Here is a 21,629-nt window from a genome sequence, read left to right on the forward strand (position 1 = left end):
GCCAGCTTCTTGGGATACACAATTCATGTAACAAGAAGTGATGGGGGTCTTAGTCTATAGTATTCCCTGTATACTCCAAGATTCCAGAAGTTCCCATACAGCATTTGGGGGTTGCACTGATCTTTTAGGTCATGGGTAGTAATATGCAAAATGTGGGAAGGGAAATGATGCCTTATCACAATTCAAGAGGCTGACTTGTAAACTATGGGACTTCACCAATGGTGTCAGCCAACTTTTCACATATGGGTCACTGGCAGCGAGGATGGGAAGGAGTCAGTGTCTGGGAAAAGCACCACTGCTTTGGGGTGGCCTTGGGGTGGGTGAATGGATCATGGACTCTAGCTTCATCATGAAATCGTCCATTGATTGATTCGAAAGTCGATGCTATATTGGGAGGTGGAGGAAACTGTAGGAGGTGGGGTCTTGGTGGAGAAATAAGATCAATGGGGGCATCCCCTGAAAGGGTATCTTATCTCTGGCTCCTTCTGTCCCTCTTTCTCTACTTTCTGGATACATGAGGTAAGCAGCTTTGCCCTGCCACATGCTCCATGTCATGGTGTACTGTGTCAACACAGGCCCAGAAACAATGGAGCCAGCTAACCATAAACTGGAATCTCTGAAACCATGAGCCAAAACAAATCTTTACTCATCTAAGTTGTTTTCCTCAGGTATTTTATCACAGCAAGGACAAGCTAACAATCTCAGCCTTCGGTTTCTGTCTTCAAACCAGCAATAAAAACTGAATGGGTGACCAGAGAAGGACAAGACAGCAGGGACAGCATTTCACAGCATTGGGCCAAGAACCTGCAGTGTGCCTTTTGGGCATGTCAAAGGTTAATGCTTTGGGGACTTTAGAGGAGTGTCTGACTCCTCTGCTTCCTTCCATCTTCTAAATGCAAATTTTGGTTAATCAACAGGTTCCCAAATGGGTTTGTCAGTGTCCAAGAATCTGACACACAGGAGTTCATACAAAAATTGACCAGATGCATCAAGTTAGATGTTAAGACTAGAGTGGGGTCCCTGACAGACAGGACCATGCTGGCTATACCAACCCTATCTTTAAAGACACACCGTTTCCAAGTTGCAGGGGGAACTAAATAGAAAACCAGCAGCAAATTCTGGAAGCTGGCTAAAGACCCTTGAGGCCTGCTGGCATCACACAGAAAAAGACAAGGAATCAGAGAGACATCCAAAACCAGGGCAAGAAAGCTACTCTAAAAACTCCACCACTGGAAAAGAGATGGGATTATTTTTTTTAAAAGGCAGCTTTGCCCCAGTATTATATTGTTATATTGTATGCATATACAGATGTACAACAATGAATTCCACTATTATGAAAAATTAAAATGTATCAATTTAAAAAGTTACAATAAAAAAGGAATCCTTTCCCTTCAATTCCACCAAGATACAATCAAGCACTGCATAATGGCTTTTTGGTCAACAACAGACCATATATATAACAGAGGTCCCTTAAAATTTTTTTAAATTAATTTATTTATTTTAATTAGGTATATATAACAGCAGAATGCATTTTGATTCATTGTACAGAATTGCAACACAACTTTTCATTTCTTTGATTGGACATGATGTAGCTTCGCATCACAAGTCATAAACGTACCTAGGGTAATAATGTCCATCACATTCCACCATCTTTCCGGCCCCAATACACCCTCTATTCTACTCACTCCCCTTTGCCCAACAAAGTTCCTTAATTTTTCCCATGCCCTTCCCCATTATGGATCAGCATCCACTTATCAGAGAGAACATTCAGCCTTTGTTTTTTGGGGATTGGCTCCATCCATTTACCTGCAAATTCCATAATTTTATTCTCTTTTAATGCTGAGTAATATTCCATTGTGTATACATACCACAGATTCTTTATCCATTCATCTATTGAAGGGCATCTAGGTTGCTTCCACAGTTTAGCTGTTGTGAATTGAGCTGCTATAAACATTGATGTGGCTGCATTACTACAGTATGCTATCTTCTGGGTATAGACCCAGGAGAGGGATAGCTGGGTCAAATGGTAGTTCCATTCCAAGTTTTCTAAGGAATCTCCACTGCTTGTTTCTTCTGTTTCAATTTCATTGCTTTCTGCCCTGATTTTAATTATTTCCTCTCTTCTAATTTTGGTGTTGGTTTCTTCCTTTTTCTCTAGGGCTTTGCATTGTAATGTCAGGTCGTTTATTTGTTAACTTTTTCTTCTTTTAAAGAATGAACTCCATGCAATGAACTTTTCTCTTAGCACTGCCTTCATAGTGTCCCAGAGATTTTGATAAATTGTATCAGAGTTCTCATTTACCTCTAAGAATTTTTTTTTATCTCCTCCCTGATGTCTTCTGTTATCCATGTGTCACTCAATAGTCTCCAGGTGTTGAAGTAGCTTCTATTTTTTATTTTTTCACTGATTTCCAATTTCATTCCATTATGGTCAGATGGAATGCAGGGTAGTATCTCTCTCTTTTTTTTGTATTTAGTAAGACTTGCTTTGAAGCATATCATATGGTCTACTTTGGAGAAGGATCCATGTGCTACTGAGAAGAAAGTATATTCACTCATTGATGGAATATTCTAAATATGTCTGTTAAGTCTAACTTATTGATTGTATTATTGATTTCTATAGTTTTAGTTTTTGTTTGGAAAATCTATCCAGTGGTGAGAGAGGTGTGTTAAAGTCACCCAGTATTATTGTACTGTAGTAGTTGTGAAGGGTTTGATATACATAGATGCCCCACTGTTTGAGGCATAGATATTTATGATTGTTATGTCTTCTTGATGTATAATCCCTTAAGCAGTATGAAATGTCTTTCTTTATCCCTTTTCACTAGCTTTTGTTTGAAGCACACTTTAACTGATAAGGATGGAAACCTCTGCTTGTTTATGTGGTCCATGTGAGTGGTATGTTTTTTCCCACCCTTTCACCTTCAGTCTGTGGATATCTTTTCCTTTGAGATGAGTCTCTTGAAGGCAGCATATTGTTGGGCCTTTTTTAAAAAAAATCCAACCTGTCAATCTATGTCTTTTAATTGATGAGTTTAGGACATTCACATTCAGGGTTATTATTAAAATATTATTTGTGTTCCCGGCCATTTTGGTTTATTTTTGACTTTTCACTTGACTTGATTTCTCCTTTGATTGGCCTTTCCTTTAGTGTAGTTTCTCCCTTTGTTGTTTTTCATTTCCTCCTCCTGGAATATTTTGCTGAGAATGCTCTGTAGTGTAGGTTTTCTCACTGTAAATTCTTTTAACTCTTGTTTATCATAAAAGGTTTTTGTTATCAAATCTGAAGCTTAATTTTTCTGGATATAAGATTTTTGTTGGTATTCATTTTCTTTCAGAGCTTGGTCTATGTTGTTCTAGGATCTCCTGGCTTTGAGGGTCTGGGTTGAAAAATCTGCAGATATCCTAATTGGTCACCCCCTATAAGTGATCTGATTATTTTTCTCTTGTACCTTTAAGATTCTATCCATATTCTGTATGCTAGACAGTTTCATTATAATGTGCCTTGGTGTAAATATGTTGCAATTTTGTACATTTGGTGTACTGTAAGCCTCTTGTATTTGATTTTCCAATTTACTCTTCATGTTTGGGGAATTTTCTGATTTTATTTCATTGAAGAGATTGTACATTCCTGAGGCTGGAATCTCTGTGCCTTCCTCTATCCCAATAAATCTTAGATTTGGTCTTTTGATGTTGTCCCATAATTCTTGGATATTCTGTTCATGGTTTCTTACCATCTTCACTGTGTGGTCAACTTTATTTTCAAAATTGCATATTCTGTCTTCATTATCTGACGTTCTATCTTCCAAATGATCTAGTCTGTTGGTAATGCTTTGAGTTTTTTATTTCATTTATTTCTTCCTTCATTTCAAGGATCTGATTTTTTTCAGAATTTCTCTTTCTTGAAGTAATCTTTTGCTACCTGTATTTGCTCCCTTATCTCTTTCTTAGGGTGATCAATGGTTGCCTGTATTTGCTCTCTTGTATCTTTGTTAGAGTGATAAATTCTTGCCTGTATTTGCTCACTTAGGACATTCTTTAATTCATAGATCATTTTAATTATGTACATTCTGAACTCCTTCTCCGACATTTCAGCAGCTGCACAGTCCATACATTCTATTATTGTAGTATCTTGGTTTTGGGGGGCACTTTCCTCCCTTGTTTTTCATGTTGTCTATGTGTCCTTCTTTCTTGCAGTATGGATCTGAGGTATTACTTGTACCTCACCTTGGTGTTGGGCTTCTAGACCCAAGCCGGTGTCCCACAATAAATGCTTCTGCAACTAAAGATGGTCACAGCAATAGCAGAGGTAACTCAAGATAGCAGTGGGGGTGTCCCAAGATGGATGGAACCACTTTCAGAGATGGGGCTAAAAGAATGAGCTGCCTGTTCAGAGATGCAGCTGCCTCCCGGCCCTATCTGTTGTCCCAAGGTGGAGGCTACTGTATATGGAGTGCTATGGAGATGACTTCAGTGTCGCAAGATGGAGGCAGGCTATACCTGGGCTCTGGCATAGGTCTGCTGGTTGATGGGGGTGGTCCTAGGCCCGAGCCTGGGCTCCAGCCTGGGTCTGCTGGATGGAGGGTAGCCCAGGGCCAGGGCCAGGGCCAGGGCCTGGGTGGGGCTATTCTAGGCCTGGGCTTGGGATCCAGGGTGGGTATGCTGTTTAGTGGGGGACACCCTGAAACAGAGCCTAGCCCATAAGATTTTAATGAAACTGAAAAATTCCTACCACCTAGTGACATCATACCCATCACAATGCAATGTCTTACATTTTGGTGATGATGCTGGTATGAATGAACCTACTTTGTTGCCCATGATACAGAATATGACCATTTGATATAGAACTTAATACTTGATAACAATGATAAACAACAATGTTACTGTTTATATATTGATGATACTATACTTGTTAATTTAGATTATATTCCTACTTATAAAAAGTAAAGTTTACTGTAACACAGCATGCCACCAATGCAGGCCGAAGCTTCGTGAATTTCGTCTCTTGACTGCATCAACAAGCCACATGCTGACACGTGGTCTGTGTTAGCGCACTTTGTGATAGTCCCACAATGATAAAAAATGATGCATTTCTCAAAAAATATCCCCACTGCTAAGTGATTCATCACTGTTCATACAACCGCAGCTTCAGCATGCAGCTGGGAGCAAGCATGACCTGAGATGAGGCAGACAGAAAGTGCTACCCCTTTAACATATTTTAACCCTTCTTTTAAAACTATCATGTACATAAAAATTACCCTGGTGGGCCTGAGTCCCTGCATTTCTAAGAGGCTCCCAGGTGATACTGACGGTGCTAGTTCTCTGACCACACTGTAAAGAGCAAGGCACTAGATGCAACTTTATGGTTCCTCTCCAGTCTGGGCAGTACTAAATATGGGGCTTCCTCACTCTTCTTTGCCAGATTCTGAACTGGGCAAGGGACATGAGAATTTGAGGTGATAATTGGCAATGAGAAAGGACAGTTCAGCTGGGAGTGGGGGATAAGGGGGAGCTTAGGGAAGCTGGTTTTGTGAAGTAAGCTAAAAATCCATGTGGATCAGGCAGCCAGCAGGAAGTCGGCTACTTTTCTCTTAATAGCAACTATTCCTGCAGCTGGCACAGAATTCCTGCCACCCCTGGGTGACTGTGGAGCAAATGCCACAATGTTGAGAAGGTCCATAATTAACCCAAGTACTCCTGTCTCCCTACAGAGCCACCAGTATCTCCAACTGTAGGTTCGTCAGGTGTAGATTACCAACAAAGATTACCAATGCTTCTTTCTGGAAGGAAGGATGTAGCTGAAAGCTCCTCTGAGAAGAAACCAAACTACACAAGATTTTGTCATCAGCAGGGGCCTTGTCATTTGGTCTTCAGAGGTTTTACCCTCATGGCAGGGGTCCTACTGAATCTGCTCCATCCTCAGAAGTCTAACTTCTGAAGGCCACTGCCATGTCTCTGTCCTGTTCTCCTCTTTAACTATCCACCTGGTCTAAAGCTGAAGCAGCTGTGGCCTTGATGCAGATTCAAGTTCAGTCTCCCAAGGTCACACATCCCAGGAGAACTGGGCCCTGCTTCTGTAGCAGCTACCTGGGATCTCCTCATCACCAGGGACCTTGACAACCCCAAAATTTTCTGGTTCAGCTCAAAATACCCAACCTTACTTATTTTCCTTCTCTGATGATAACCCTAAGTAAGGTTTAGAGAATCCTAGAGACTCCCTGGCACAAACCATGGAAGTATGGCTATGTTTAGCAAGATGATGTGTTTTGAACCTTTTCCATGACTTGCTAGAAAATCATAACCTCCTTCATTCCATAGCATTGACTGATTGATATTTTTCCTGAGAGATGCCATTCCCAGATCCAAATGCCAGTTCTAGCAACTACCATGTTCTGCTCAGATGTCAGTAATAAAGCACAAGAACCTGTGGCTGGACCAGATCCTTCAGGCCCTTCAGCCAGTGCTTTCTGTCGCAGTCATTTGGCCAACCCATCACCTGCATGCAAGGTGCAAGCATGTTCTCTGTGTCCTCAAACAGACAAGGATGAGGAGGACCCTTTCCCAGCATGTTCCACAGAATGGGCTGGTTGCAAGGTCCCTGGGGTCTCAGCATATGCAGGGTTCCTCAAGTATTTGGTTTTGAATTTTCCATCAGCAGTGGGCAGTAAATGAACAAGGATTGCAGGTATGAAACCAAGCACCTGCGAGAATGGGTGTGGAGAGATTTGCATCAGATCACATGCCTGCCACTTCCCATGGGACTTAGAAATGTAGCAATGTCAGCAGAAGGTGTCTGAGTGAAGGTACATGAATCCACCAGGCTGTGACCGATGCTCTGTTCATGTGTGGAAAGGGCATCATATTTCAGCCTGAGGTTCTAGCCCAAGCTTCCACTTGGCCACTTGGAGCCATGGGAAGGGATGTGTCTCACCACTTCACTTGCAAAATGATGCTAAGATGACTCCGGACGTCCCTTCCAGCCCCAAGAACCATGAGAAAAGCCACTTGGCTGAAGCTGCCAGAAGCTTTGGCAATCTAACGAGAAAATTGGATCTCATCTAATTCCTGGCAGACTCGGTAATGTAAGGAAGTTCTGAGGGGATTTCAGAATCTGCTTCTTGAGCCAAACTCTACTTTCCTCCCGTCTCCTCACACACCATCTTGGATGACTTTGTTTCAGGCAAGGCGATCCACTCGACAATTAAACACACAGAACTCCTAGGGTAAAGACAAACACCCGCACAGCTTTTGTAACCTTCCTTATTACAGTAATGACATTCTGGGGCAGAGGGAGCCTCCATGCAGCTGGATTTTCCATTGCAGTGATAACGTCCAGCCAATAGCTGCTGGGCCACGCTGCTCCATGCACAGGTGGGACCACATCTGCCTGGTGCTGACGAGCTTTTAATGGCCTTCTATTTGTTTATTTCTTCTCCCTCTGAGCTGGCAGAGATCAGATGGGGAAGGCTGTGGTCAAGGTCTTCTTGAGGACAGAGACTCCAGGGTTTCCAGACCACTGAAGGAAATATTCTCTCCTCTCAGAGGATTCTGTGTAAATAAGACTCCAAAAGAAAGCACTGCCATTTCCCCACCACCCCTGAGAATGCTGGAGGAGGAGGAATGGCTGTGGATTGCAGGAGAGGCATTTAAATGGGGCCAACAGTTGCAATGTGTCCTTGCTGATCTGATAGTTGTGACAACTCCAGTTCAAAAATCCCCCATCAGGGAAGAGACAGAAGGAAATCCTGCTCATGTTTATGTGGGAGAAAGAGGGGAGAAGAAAGATGGAAAGCAGGCATCAGAGAGGGGGATGGCCGCTCGGAATCCTCCAGAGTCACAGGTCATTCCAGATCAGTTGAGGTGCCATGAAGTTCATGGTGAGTCAATTAATGGGAAAAACCCGGCCATTCTTGGCAGCCAAATTTTAAAAATAGGTAAAATACACAAATAAAAGAATGGGATGCCAGCGTGTTTTGTATACCTCTGGAATTTGGGTAAGAAAGCCACATCCAGCGGATACTTACATAACGACTTTGATGCAGGGGCCAAGCACAGAGGAAAGGATACTTAGGAATCACTCCAAGCCCCTCCGTGGGAAACCTGAGAGCCCTTCAAGGCAGCTTCCACCCATGCTCACCCTTTAGTGGGGACAAGAAGGCCTCCCAGAGGCTCTGGGAACTGAGGGTGAGCCTTCCAAGGAGAAGATGCCCCCTTTTCTGTTCCTCCAGGAAGGCCAAACCCTGCGTGAACCCAGCTGCCCTAACTCCAGCTAGAACTAAAGTACACCCCCAGGATTTCTAAACAGTTATGACATTTCCAGAAATTCTCTCTCCGTAGAACCTTCCTCAAAAAAGGCTGGCCCAGCTGATACCTACACTGTGCCTAACCAGGTGGAGTACCCAGACCAGAAACTCAGGGCAGGAGTAGCTGTGCCCAGTCTGCTGGCAGACTACCTGTCCCGTGTCCTCTCTGCGTTCCCCAGCACTGTGCCTGGCAGCTCATTCTTAATACAAATCACAGAGGAGCATTTCCACGCTTCACACATCTGGATTATGACTTGCCTTCCTTCCTGCCCTGGGACTAGGACAATTCCTTTTCGATTGAACTATGTCAACTCCAGTTATGAGAACATTTCCCCCACACTGCTCTCTCCTCCCCTTCCCTCTGCTCCAGACACGCATCCACCTCCCGTCCATGCACCATGCTTCAGGGAAAGAATTCCTTCATGTCTGAGCTGCTTGCCAGGCGAGCATGTCCTTGGGCACATGGTCATTGGGATGTTCTTCTCGACATCACCTGTCCTCAACTCACCTTTGCAAGCTCTCATTTCCTGGCTGGAAGCCTCCAGAGTGACTGGATCCACTTTTGATAATCTCTATGCTGGAGAAGCTTCCCATGTGGATGTGTCTGGGGCCATGGATACCCTATCACACATGGGGCACCTGGCAATGCTCTACTACTGAGCATTAAGTCCCCAGCTCTTCTCGGGTTTCTACAATCCTCCCAGTCATGACAGTGCTTCCAAAACAGGGAGGTCAGCTTCAGGGGGCCCCAGAGCATTTGTATAGGTCTGGGAACCTAGGTATGAGCCACACATGGTTGAGACCATGTCCGTACACGTTGTTCTGAGTATCTGCAGGCATCCACGTGAGGACTAGATGGCCATATTTGCACCTTATCACTGCATCTGTATCTCAAAAGTCCCAGCCCTGTGCTCCTCTCCTTGGTAGCCCTGTGTATTCTCTACCTTTACCTCTCTAGAGGTGAGACTCTGGGGGGCCCTACCCATCCCTCTCCCTCTGCTCCTCCCTCTTCCACCACCTGTCACTCTGCACACAGGTCAGGTCATTTTATGCTCTGTGCTGTGCCCTCACTGCGGTATCTAGGGAGATGTCAGATGAGAGATGAGACTGAGATACAAGACTGAGACTGTCTTGAGCAGACCTGGCTAGGGGAGCACTCAGAAGAGACGAAACACACAGCATTCAGGGTGACAAACAGAGGCCATCAGGGGCCAGGAAGGCAAGATAATTTTCAGCATCACTGTGGCTGAATTCAGAGGGAGGCCCGGAAGGCAGGTGTGTGGGAGCAAGAGACAGAAACAAGAAAGTGACTGTTCACATGAAGAGCAATGATGAGACCCCTCAACATCACATCAGCTGAGGCTTTCATCTAGGACACAGGGAACTTCCTGGAGAGGCTTCCTAAGCCACCTCCTTCAGAGCTCGTGATTTAGTGGCTCTCAGGTGAGGCGGGGCCATTGGCATTTCTAAATGTCCTCATCTCCTGCCGCTCGCATCATCGCAGGCAATTCCAAACTTCTATAAAGAGATGAATATTCATAAACCACCTGCTGAGCCTGCCAATCAGGGGAGAGGTAAATTCTAGAATGGAAGGAGAATAGTTCTTTGACCTGAGAAAGGGTGTAGGGATGCCAGGAAGTACCTGAGGAAGAGGAAGCACAACCTTTGCCCTCAAGACAGGCAGAAGGAAGCTGATGGCATGGCATCTGCGTCACTGCAGGACCTCTACAGGTTCAGCTGGTTAGAGAGATGATAGGCTTTGGGCTGGCCCTCAAAGTAGGCAACTCTTCAGCCTTGATCCAGCCCAGGCTTATGTGAATCTGAGAAAGCCTCCTAAATTCAGTATAGCAGAATTATTTTCTGCAGAGGGAAAGCTTTTTTTTTTTTTTCCCCTGAGTGTATATGCATTAATTGAAGCCCTGCCCCACCCGGCAACCCCACCACCTATCTTGAGGTTCTGTCTTTCAACATTTCTCAGGAACTTGCTGCTTTACTTGATAGAGAAGCATCCTGCATGCACAAGGTGCTGAGTCTCTGATTCCCAGGCCTCCAACTGCACCAGGGGAGCTCTTACCAGCCATGTGCCTCTCCTGGGCCTAACTGTGCTATATCAATAGGTCACTACTTCCCTCAACACAGATAGTATTCTTATCAACTTCTGCAGAACCGTCTGTTCTCTTTTACACTATAACTTCTGAATCATAAGATGTACTCTACCTCCAAGTGAACGTAAGATATGTTCTATTATATATGATATCCATGTCATAGAATACATTCATATGGACATATTCTGCAATTCCAACAGTTATATTATACCCAGTCGTTTGAAGATCATACATACTAAAGTCACTACCTACACTTTGATATGGTAAGGAATCCCTTGATTATCTTTTTTGTTTGTTTGTTTTGTTTTCTCATGGGCAGTCAGCAGAGACCTGAGCTTCCATCTATCACTGGGGGACCATCTTTCCCCAAATCAGTTATGGTTGAGCCCCAAAAGCACAGGCCTAAAACAAATGCTTGCTTCCAATTTTCCCTCTTTCTCTCTAAAACCAAATCTTGATTGGCTTCTTGAACTCTGGCCTCCACTACAAGGCACCTGTCTGGTTTGTAGAAAGCAAGAAGCTTGGTTCAGATGGACCTCCCAAGGAACTGCTGTCATTTTATTGATTCTACCCTAATAAAGAGCAGTTGGTACTAAAGCCCTTGGAAGGGCACAAGGCTCATCGTAGCCATCTTTCCAGGTCCAGGCGCTGTCACTTTCAAATTAAGAAATGCAAAAGAGGCTGCATGAGTACAAATTGGAGTGGATCCACTGTACAGTACCTAAGATACATTTGTTTCAGGTAGGTTTCTCAAGCAATCACGACAGAAGAGGGCGACAGTGGCCTCCCCCAAACTTACACTGCCAACATTTCTATTTACCAGGGCAATCAAAACGTAGCAGGTATCTGTCAACCAGGATAGTCTTTCCTGGGCAAGCAAGCAACCGAGGTCATGGATGCTCATTTACAACCTTGAACCTGTTGTCAGCCTGGCTGCTGCTCAGGGCCAACTCCTGCTCCAGGCAGCAACACAGAGCAGACTTCTAACAGCCTGCACCAGGATCTGCAGCCCCTGGTCTACGGCAGCCCCCGTCTACGGCAGCCTGGAGGCTTCGTCAGCCCACTCTTGTATTGGGGCAGCGTGTCAGAAAGGTGTCCAACTCATTTACAGTCCTTGAGTCCCTTTCGACAACTCATGTGCTCTCTTTGGCCAACTAGTCTGAAGTACTCTGCAGCATTTCTTTCCCTTAAACAGATGCACCTTGGATTTTAGATATCCAAAAAGTTCTCTCTTTTTTTACTTAACTCTTGTAATTTGGGGTTTTACTTCAAAGTAAAGTATTTTGCACATGTACTATCACATTAGAAATTCCAAACATGCTAAGTAGAAACTACAATTAAAAAATAGAAATCAATGCTAGGACCTGGGGTAGTGGCTTAGTGGTCGAACACTTGCCAAGCATGTGAGAAGCACGGGGTTTGATCCTCAGAAACACATAAAAATAAATAAAGTATACAATTTGATATTTAAAAAACAATCAATGCTAGTTTCCTAACCCACAAAGTAAAAGCTAAATACCTACCTACCTGATAGGGCTGATTGAATAGCATAATGAATGCAGAGCATCTGACCCAGTACCTGCCACATAGTAGGTGCTCAATGAGAGATCTGATTTGACTTAGACATGTACATTATTAATTCAAATCCAAAGCAGCACTATTGACATTTCCATGACAAGAATGTTTAATTTATAGTTTAAGACCTATTTGATTGCAAATTGGATGGAAGTCAATTTACAGTACCAAATAAATTATGTTTCAACTATTTTAAAACTGTGCATACAAAGAGACACTAGAAAGAGGAAAGAAAGTCCAATTAAAGGATGCAGATGTGTTAACTGCTGAAAGTGAGCTCTTGATTTAGCTTAATGTTGTCTGATGGTCAAAGAAACAAAATCCTGTTAACTTATGCAACTCACTCCTCATTTAATAAATGGAATGTGTAACTCACAGGGAAAATGGATTTTCCTCCTGATGTTCAGAGCTGAGGGCAGTGGCTCATGTGGGTCCTGACACCAGGCACGCTGGGTAACTGAGAAGAGCTACATGTCTGTGTGCCCAGGTGCAAAGGTACACACCCATTCATCAGAAGGGATGCTCTGCTCTATGGGTATTGTAGGTGAGGAACCAGTGGGCAAGTTGGCTGAAGTCTTTCTTAACCTATGTTCAGAAAACTGGAGTAAAATTTCTCCACTTTATTCCAAAATATGGACCAGTTTTGTATTTGAGAAGTTTGGCCCTTGGTTTTTTGGAAGTATAGGTCTTGACTTTTTCAAGCAGTCCACTTGGGCTTGCCTGCTGTCCTGAGCCAGGATGACCAGAGTGGCCTGTGGATGGGGAGGATGTGGAGGAATCTGTTTCCAAACACTTGAGACTAATCAGAGACAACAGGCTTCCCTGAGAAAATCGTAATCACCATACTGGGGAAGGGCCAAATGCTGGCAGGATTTATTGGCTTTGATTAACAATACGGTGTTTGTTTTTGTAGGTAATTAGAGTTCAATAGCAAGCTATAAAAGTCCTCTAAGAAATTCTAAATGGACTATAGCTAAAGGGTACTAAATTATAACTGAATCTAACCATTCATCTATGCAGACCTCCTGTACTAATGAGCCAGTGTTTGATACAGCACAATCCCAGGCTGTCAAGGAAAAAATGGCCTCTGTGTTCCCAAAGTCCTGGGAGAAAAGACCTCCATGCAGTGTGAGTGCCCACACATGTGCCCACACACGTGTGCAAACAGCACTCCAGTATGGATCATGCTTCAGCATCCCAGCTGCCTTGGGATGTTACAGCTCATGAAGCAACAGCTCACACTGTCTGATTTAAAGCCACTATTCAAAGATCCATCACAAGCTGGATGATGACAAATGTTCCAACAGCTCTAAATTCTTATAACAATCAGGGAACAGATTCCTAGGTACTGTGATGGGCTAGCTGGGTATTTTGATAGTCAGAAGATGCTTGCCAAAGCTGTTTTGATTCATGCTCTTTTTTCCCCCAGTATGTCACTGTTGGGCACAGATTTTTAACAGGTTAGAGGTCTTAATATAAATGCAATTGTACTTAATTCAAAAGTAGGATAGGAAAAGTGTTGTCAGCCATATTTTTTAAATAGTATCAAGATGTAGTGATGGTGTACTTAAGAGACAACTGTGCTCATCTTGCTTTGCTGAATCCTGGGACATAACATGTTCCTGTGTTATGCACATCACATCTACACAGCATTATTTTTACTCTGTGCCCACACCATGACGCCCAACCATCCAGAAAAGCCAACTATCCAACCCCTGCACAGAAGTGGGAAAAATTAAAATGGGACCAGATAAACAAAACAAAAAGTAAAGCCATAGATATAGCTGGCACTGGAGGTAAACGGTTGCTTTTATTCTCCGTCTTAGACATTAGCTTTCCTCTTGGCAAAAGCTAGACTTAACAGCTAAGGCCTCAGGCATCTTCTTGTGTAGTTCATTAGAAACCTTTATAATATTTTTCCCTCAGGAATTAGATTTTCATTTAATTATGTTTTATACAACCCAATATAAAATTTTCCCACTGTTCTGCATACTCTGGCCCCCTTAATTTAATTTTTTAGAAGTTCTTATGCAGTCATCGGTTTTTCTTTCAGAGGAACATAAAACAGACATCCACTCCAGGACCAAAGCTAAACTTGCAGGCCACAGTGGTAGAGTCTTCTGGCTTTCTGCCTTCTGAAACTTCATGCAGGTGACTGCAACCTTAGACCAGCCGCTTAACCCCTCTGACCCTCTCCTTCTTCCTCCGAAAAGAGGAGGAGATTGACTCAGATTCTCCTTAAGGCATCTCTGTGGTCTGAGGTTCTAGAGTTATTTTATCCTAAAGAGAAGAACTTCCAAATGTGAAGGCAGTTGCTGTTAATTCTTTAAAATTGACTCTAAACTCTACATTCAAAAAGTTAGATTTTGTGAAACTGGTGGAAAGAAAATATAAGCTAAGTGCCCTTTTTTTAAAATATTTTTTTTTAGTTGTCAATGGAGCTTATTTTACTTATTTATATGTGGTGCTGAGAATCAAACCCAGTGCTTCACACATGCTAGGCAAGTGCCCTACTATTGAGCCACAACCCCAGCCCTGGCCTAAGCCCTTTGATGCAGAAGCAGCAAAAGCACAGAGCAGCACCGTTATAAAATTTCCATAATTCAAGTTAAAAAATTGTGTTCAGAAAGGAATTTAAAGAAAGCAGATTTCTTATACTTACTTGTGGCCCAGCTCATGAGCGATGGTAAAGGCCAAATTGAGACCATTGTCTTCGGCAAGCACACATTTCCTCTTAGCATTGCACACACCTCCTAAGTAAGCAATTCCTGCAGCAGAGACACAAAACACATCCTCTTCAGAACCTGGGAGGCCCTGACCTCCTGGGCATGTCTGCATGGTATCACGCATGATCTAGATCAAGAGAGGGGCAAGTAGGGCCTTTGCTGCCACAGGGTTGGACCTGCAAGTCCAAAGCTCATCTGGGATTAGTTTGCTTATGATACTTTTATATTTACCCAATAATAAGAGTGGCAGTCACAAATATCTATCAAGCATTTACTATCTGACAAATGTTGGGTGAAATGGTTTATAAATATCATCAAATTTAATCCTCATTACTCAGGATGAAGAGGAAAAGTGAGGTTCAGAGAGAAAAGGTTCAGAGATTTCCCCAGGGTCTCCTGCCTTGGTACTCAGTGGTGAGATCCTAAACTAATCTGTGCAACTTGAGTGCTCAGGGCTGGGAGCAGCAAAGCAAGGTGTCCAGTGTGCAAAGATTAGGAAGCTCTTCCTTTTAAAGGCTGATCTCATATTTGAAGGCCCTGGAGGAGAAACTCCTTAAATTCTACACCCTCAGCACCTTTTGCATCATTCTAGTTCTGGTCTTGTGAGGGTCTGATGACCCCGGGGTTGATGAACAGCAGGCAAGGGAAGGCTGCGTAGCATGTTCAAACAAAAACTTCAGTAATTCTCCAGACACAGCAGGACTGGGAGTCATATGGAGCACAGAGAGCACACACTGGGAGAGGGATGGCCTCAAAGCCATCTGTGAGGACAAGCCCCACAGACCAACTTCCTCACCTCCATGCACACCTGTGAGGACCTGAGGATCTTGCCCTAAGAGGGGAAAACGAATCACACACACCAGGAGGCACAAGCGCAGCACAGGACCACACTGTGAGCAAGAGGCGGTGTGGCGAGGCTAGGAGCTCTGGCAAGTGCTGGTGGGTCAGCCACGGGAGGAGGGATGGGAGCTTCCCAGCAGAGGAAAGCTCTTCTGGCAGAGGGATATATTTGAACAACCTGGAGCCTTCTAAGGAATGCTGGGCACTAGGCGCAAGGCTGGGGAGGGCCAGCCCCCACTGGCCACACTTGTGGAAGCTGGCTCTCCAGGTGCCCCACTGCCCATGACAGCTCTCTGCACTTCTGCTCTCCCTGTACTCAGGACAGACAACCCCTACTACCCAGACACCCCAGGGCTGACCTCAGCAGGGGCCCTAGGAATCCTGCCATCTAGCCTCTGTTGCCTGTGGTGTCTGCCCCTCAGCAAGCTGCCTCTCAACAACTCCTGGGAGACATGCAAATCGTGGTACTGGTGGCTAGAGGAGGGGGAATGGTGCTGCTGTTCCCCTCCCATGAGGTCCCATGGGTGTGGGGCAAGTGCTGTGTGGCAACAGCTGGTAACAGGCAGGAGGTTAAACCCAGCTGACTCAGCCTGCCAGCACCATGCCACAGGACGGGCTGTGGTCACCTGAGGAAGGGCACCTGTTCTCCATCAAGGCACTGTTCACCCACCAAGCTGCATGCTGCCCCCAACTGAGGGCTTCTTGCACTTCCACAAAGTGTTTCAGAGGAAAAGGAATTGGCAGAGGGCCAGGGACAACAGCCCAGGGGCCTATTTCATTAAAACTGACCCCTCCCTTCCTGTTCTTAAAGAGGTAAACCAAAACATCCTCTTTGTTGATATCAAAATCAAAGTAGTGTGAAGCCAACTCTTGGTGTTGCTTTGCTGCAACTGCTAGTTGCTACAGATGATCATTCTTATCTTCCTTCAGTGGAGCAACAGGGGGAGGATATCATCAGAGAGGTTTCCATTAAAAAGGTAAAAATAAAACTGGTCTAGCACTCAAACACAAGACTCCCCTTCCTTTGGTCCCTACCAGGAGGCACAGAGGAAACTCACATGGCTGCCTCTGCAGAGAGGTGCAATTCTGGGGCTATAATCTGGAGACTCTGCTTACATTCCACACGCTGAGCCTAGGTACCATACCACATACCTAATCATCATCATCATCTGTACTGGAGATTAAACCTAGGGGCACTTTTTCACTAAGCTGTATTCCCAACCCTGTTTATTTTTTGAGACAGATTATTTCTTTTCTTTCTTTCTTTTTTTTTTTTTTGAGAATAGTTCTCCTTCTTTGGTTTTTTAAAAATATTTGTTTTTTAGTTGTAGTTGGACATAGTACATTTATTTTATTAATTTTTTAATGTGGTGCTGAGGATTGAACCCAGGGCCTTGCTTGTGCTAGGTGAGAGCTCTACTACTGAGCCACAACCCCAGCCCTTGAGAAAGGGTTGTGCTAAGTTGCTAAAGCTGGCTTCAAGGTTATGATCCCCCTGCCTCAGCCTCCCAAATCTCTGGGATTACAGATGTGCACAATGGCACCCAGCTCTACACATCTCTTTTTTATTTGGAAACATGCAGCATGTTTGGCCAAGGTTGAGGAATAGAGAGAAAGAAAAAAATCAGCTGGGTGCAGTGACACACACCTGTAATCCCTTGAGAGGCTGAGGAAGGAGGATCATGAGTTCAAAGCCTGCCTCAACAAAAGTGAGGTACTAAGCAACTCAGTGAGATCCTGTCTCTAAATGAAATACAAACTAGGGCTGGGGATGTGGCTCAGTGATCAAGTGCAGAGGAGGAGGAGGAGAAATAAATAAAATGGTTTTTGGCCTCAAGATGCTTTTTTTGCAGGGGAACATCATAACCCAGAAAAGCAGACTAGTGGAAAGAGCAAAGTGACCACCAGAAAGGATGTGATCTGGCTTCTCAGTATGTTCAAGATCATGATTCTGGCTTTACTTAAAAATGCTTTGGGGATTGCCACTGGAAGTTCACCAGTGAGAAGATGGAGCACTTCTACATAGCCCTGGTGGCATGCCCACACAGCCAGACACCCACTCACAGTGCCCGCCCAGCCCAGGTGGCAGCCTCTCTGGGTCAATGAACCAATTAGAAACAATCAGATGTTCATGTCCTGGAGAAGTCCCCTGGGAGGGGAAGGGAGATACAATACAGCCAGATTTGCTGAGCTTGCCGTCCCAAGGGCTTACCATGGGCATTGTTGCTGAACCAGTAGACCTTAAATGCCTCATTAACACTTCCCCTGGCCTCGGCCTCTCTCCTCACAGGAGCGGGCAGACCTGAATTTCCACTCTAATTAGGTAACACACATTGTTAGTGAATCAGAAAGCAAACAGCAGCAGTCCAATAATTGTGTTTTAATTTTTCCAAGGTGCAATGATTTTTTTTAACTAGAAAACAAAGGGGCAGAATTGTAATGCAAAATAAATAAATAAGAAAACAAAGGGGCAGTTGTTTATTATTGTTCATTTATTAATGACTATTGTTCATTATTAATGATGCTTACACATAGGTAGATTGAGGGCTACTGCTTTTAACAATTGATTTGAATTATACTGAGCCTGGTCATAAAACTGAACATGGGAAAACACATAAAAGAAATTGGCCCCTGACAACAGAGCACAAGAATTATGTGAGTTTATGAGTGACAGTGTGAAAATGCTTAGGGTGCACAAAACAAAGTCTGGAGAAAATCCCAGGTTGTTGTAAAGTGAAAGCTGCAGGGAAATAAGTGGTAATTAAGCCACAGAGCTTTAGCAGAAAACAATACCCACCAGTATTTAATACTTCATGGAAAGAAACAGCAGTCTAGAGGGGAGGGAGCCCAGAAGACCTGGAGATACCCTGCTATGATTTGGATCTTAAGTGTACCCAGTTTCATGTGTTGAAGGTGTGGGAAATGGTGGCGCCTTTAGAAGGTGGAGCCTAGTGGGAGGTCTTTAGGTCTGGGGGGTGGGGCATGTCCTCCAAGGGGGACTCTGGGATCTGATCCTTTCATCTTCTTCCGTTTTTCATTCCCTGGTTGTGGAATGAACAGTTTTCTCCACTACATACTCCTTGCCATTGCCAGTTGCCACTGGTACGAGAGGCCTAAAATCAAGGGGTCCACCTGGCCATGAATTGTGACCTTGAAAACTGGGAGCCAAAATAAAACTTTTCTCTCTACAAGTTGATTATCTTGAGCATTTGGTATAGTGATAGAAAGCTCCCCATTAACTTAGGCTGCAGAAAGCATCAACCTGGAAAAAGTCATCAAATCTGACATTGGTGCTTGTCAAGAAATGAGGAAAGCTAGTAGCCAGGGGCACAGGCCTATAATTCTAGCAAATTGGGAGGCTAAGACATCATGAGGTCAAGGCCAGCCTTAGCAACTTCGTGGGGCCCTAAGTAACTTAGTGAGACCCTGTCTCAAAATAAAAAATAAAAAGGATTGGGGATGTGGCTCAGTGGTAAAGAGCCCCTGGGTTCACAATCACCAACATCAAACAAATAAAAGAGGAAAAATAGTTTTCCCTGCATTGATGCATTAAAAATGAGGTCTGCAACACAAGTTCTGGTAACTTCAGGGATGATGCTGTGGAACTGAAGACCCTTCCCATGTAGCAGCAATCCTCTTTCAATGAGGTTTTTTTTTTTTTTTTTTTTTTTTTTAAATGTCCTACATTGCTGCTTTCAATGGCTTCAGGCTTCCATGATTTAAAATTCTCCACAAAAGAAACCATAGTAGAACTCATTTAAAAATATTTAAAAACATCAATCCCACATGTTTGCTTAACTCCCTGGAAGAAAGGGCATGCAGATTGTAAAGTGGAACATATTAGCTGTGTTTCTCCATGGGCAAACTGCATGTCCTTCTCTTATTGGACAGGTATTACTAGTCCCATTTTACAGATGGGGAAATGGAGCCTCAATACACAGTTACATGGTCAATTAGCATCCAAACAAGAATACAAATGCAGGGCTCTCTGCCTCCAACATCCACATTGCTCTATTTAAACCTCGAGCCTCCCTCACCCAAGCTTTGGTAAACAACAACAATGAAGAATGGTTAGGAACTCCAGATTTTCTTAAGTCTTAATGCACACTTATGCAGAGTTACAGGCAGGACAGGTTTCACACATCTAAATGTTTTTAAGCTTAAGATAAGAAGACTATAAGACACACACAACAATATTAACATTAGGTACCTCTAGGACATGGTGAAGGAATTAGAGATCTTTTAATTCTCTCCTCTTTTTCTTCTCTCATTACAAAATCAAATTAAATTAAATGTATTAGGCTTAAACTTAATACAATTAATGTGTGTGTTGCTATGAAAATTAAAGTTATTGATCACATTTCATTTATCAAGGTGACATATAACAGAGACAGGAGACCAAAAGCAAAACAAAAAGTCCTCTAAATTCAAACGCTGAGTGGATTGCCCTCTCAGACAGCAGATGACACAGGAAGTTAGTTGGTACCTTAAACCTTAAAAAAAAAACTCGCTTTAAATACACCTTTGGCACAAATTAGGGAAGCAAAACACAATTTGAAATCTGAAATGCTGAGGGTAGAAATGGCAGCTGCAATGAATGTCTTACTCCTGGAAGGCATATCTAATTCATCCAGAGTAGTGGACCGTGTCCACAAAGGCCCAACCCACCTTCCCAGCCACACCAAATGAATACGGACCCACCCTCTTCTCCCTTCTTTTCTTTTCCTCTGTAGGAGAATAATTTTGAAGAAATCAGGCAAGAAGGCTTAATTATTTTCTTTTTTGGTAGAATACTGCACAGTGTAAACTTTTAATTCATAAACTCAGGGTTGGCCATTTGAGCCTCTCTAGATTTAAAAAAGTAAACACCACACAACCGTATAAACTTGGACTTATCCAGTAAATCATTGTGTATAAACAGTTTGCAGCTGTTGGCCGGGCTGCCCATTAGTCAGACCTTTGAGTGAGATGGTCAGGTTTTTCCTACCAACTGCTCAAGGTCTCAATGTTCTTAATATTTCCACTGGGACACCCACCTTTAATTACAAGAGAGCAACTTACATCTATTCATTTGAAGACCCTCTGATTGTTGAGGTTGTATCTTGTATTCAGACTCTTCCACGAGTGTTTGTGCTTCTGTTATCTTTAATAGTGGTCATAGGGGATATCTGAACTTGGGAATAGCATTTAAGAGCAAATATCTTAGAGCCTAGTATGTGATAGATAAAAAATAAGTCAATTCTCATTATTCACTGTAAAGAGTTTTTTTTTTGTGAGTGTATGTATACATATATATGTACATATACACATGTATATGTATATATGTGTACATACACACACACATATGCACGTACATTTGTATTTCTGTGTAAATTTTAAAATCATATGTGTGGTGCTAGGGATTGAACCCAGGACCTCACACATTGGTAGGTAGATTCTAATAAGTTGCCATTGTTATTGAATTAGCAGAATACAGAATCATTGATCCTAGGTAAAATTCAGTTAGGTTCCTGTGACCCTCTGGTCACTGAATTGTCAACCAATCTGTTTCTGTTTAAAGACAGCTTATTTAATATATATTGTTGATTCATTAACACTGAAGTCACAGCCAAGGGACCTTTCACACATGCCTGAATCAGGAAACTTATCTTTCCTTCCTTCCTCCCATGCATTGGCTCCAGAAGGCTCCTGAAGGCCCATCACAGTGGTCCTGGGCTTATGAACATGTTGACAGCATTTACTCACTATGCCAGCGGCCATTTTAAATAGTGGACTCACCAAGAAAAAGCACAAAAATGTGAAAAACCTCGCTTTAAATACACCATGAAAAGGGCACTTGTTTATAGTATGAGAACTGAAACAGGAAACAGCTCGTGGCCTTGTTCAACCTCAGCTGGGAATGTGCCTGTCTGGTGACTCAAATTTTTCACCACTCTGCACATGTTCGTGAATGACTGCCAAAGCGCTTCGAGGATTGATTCTGGAGTCACAAATACATTTTAGCAAGTAGGCAAAAACAAGTGCAGAGTACAGATCGACTGTACTCTAAAAAATTGTGTCCTATAATTAAGCAAAATGAA

General features: G+C 43.4%; 1 protein-coding gene and 1 pseudogene across 1 annotated transcript in view; one reads left to right on the top strand and one right to left on the bottom strand.

The window, feature by feature from the left end:
* The window catches only part of Adamts17 (ADAM metallopeptidase with thrombospondin type 1 motif 17), a 344,255-nt gene that overhangs the window by 179,858 nt on the left and 142,768 nt on the right, over positions 1 to 21,629 (bottom strand). The window contains 1 exon segment of the mRNA XM_015493124.2: positions 14,646 to 14,751. Coding sequence (XP_015348610.2) covers positions 14,646 to 14,751 — 106 coding nt within the window.
* Positions 16,314 to 16,513, top strand: LOC125612528 (annotated as a pseudogene).

This window comes from Marmota marmota, unplaced genomic scaffold (genome assembly GCF_001458135.2).
Source record: "Marmota marmota marmota unplaced genomic scaffold, marMar, whole genome shotgun sequence".
NCBI lineage: Eukaryota > Metazoa > Chordata > Mammalia > Rodentia > Sciuridae > Marmota > Marmota marmota.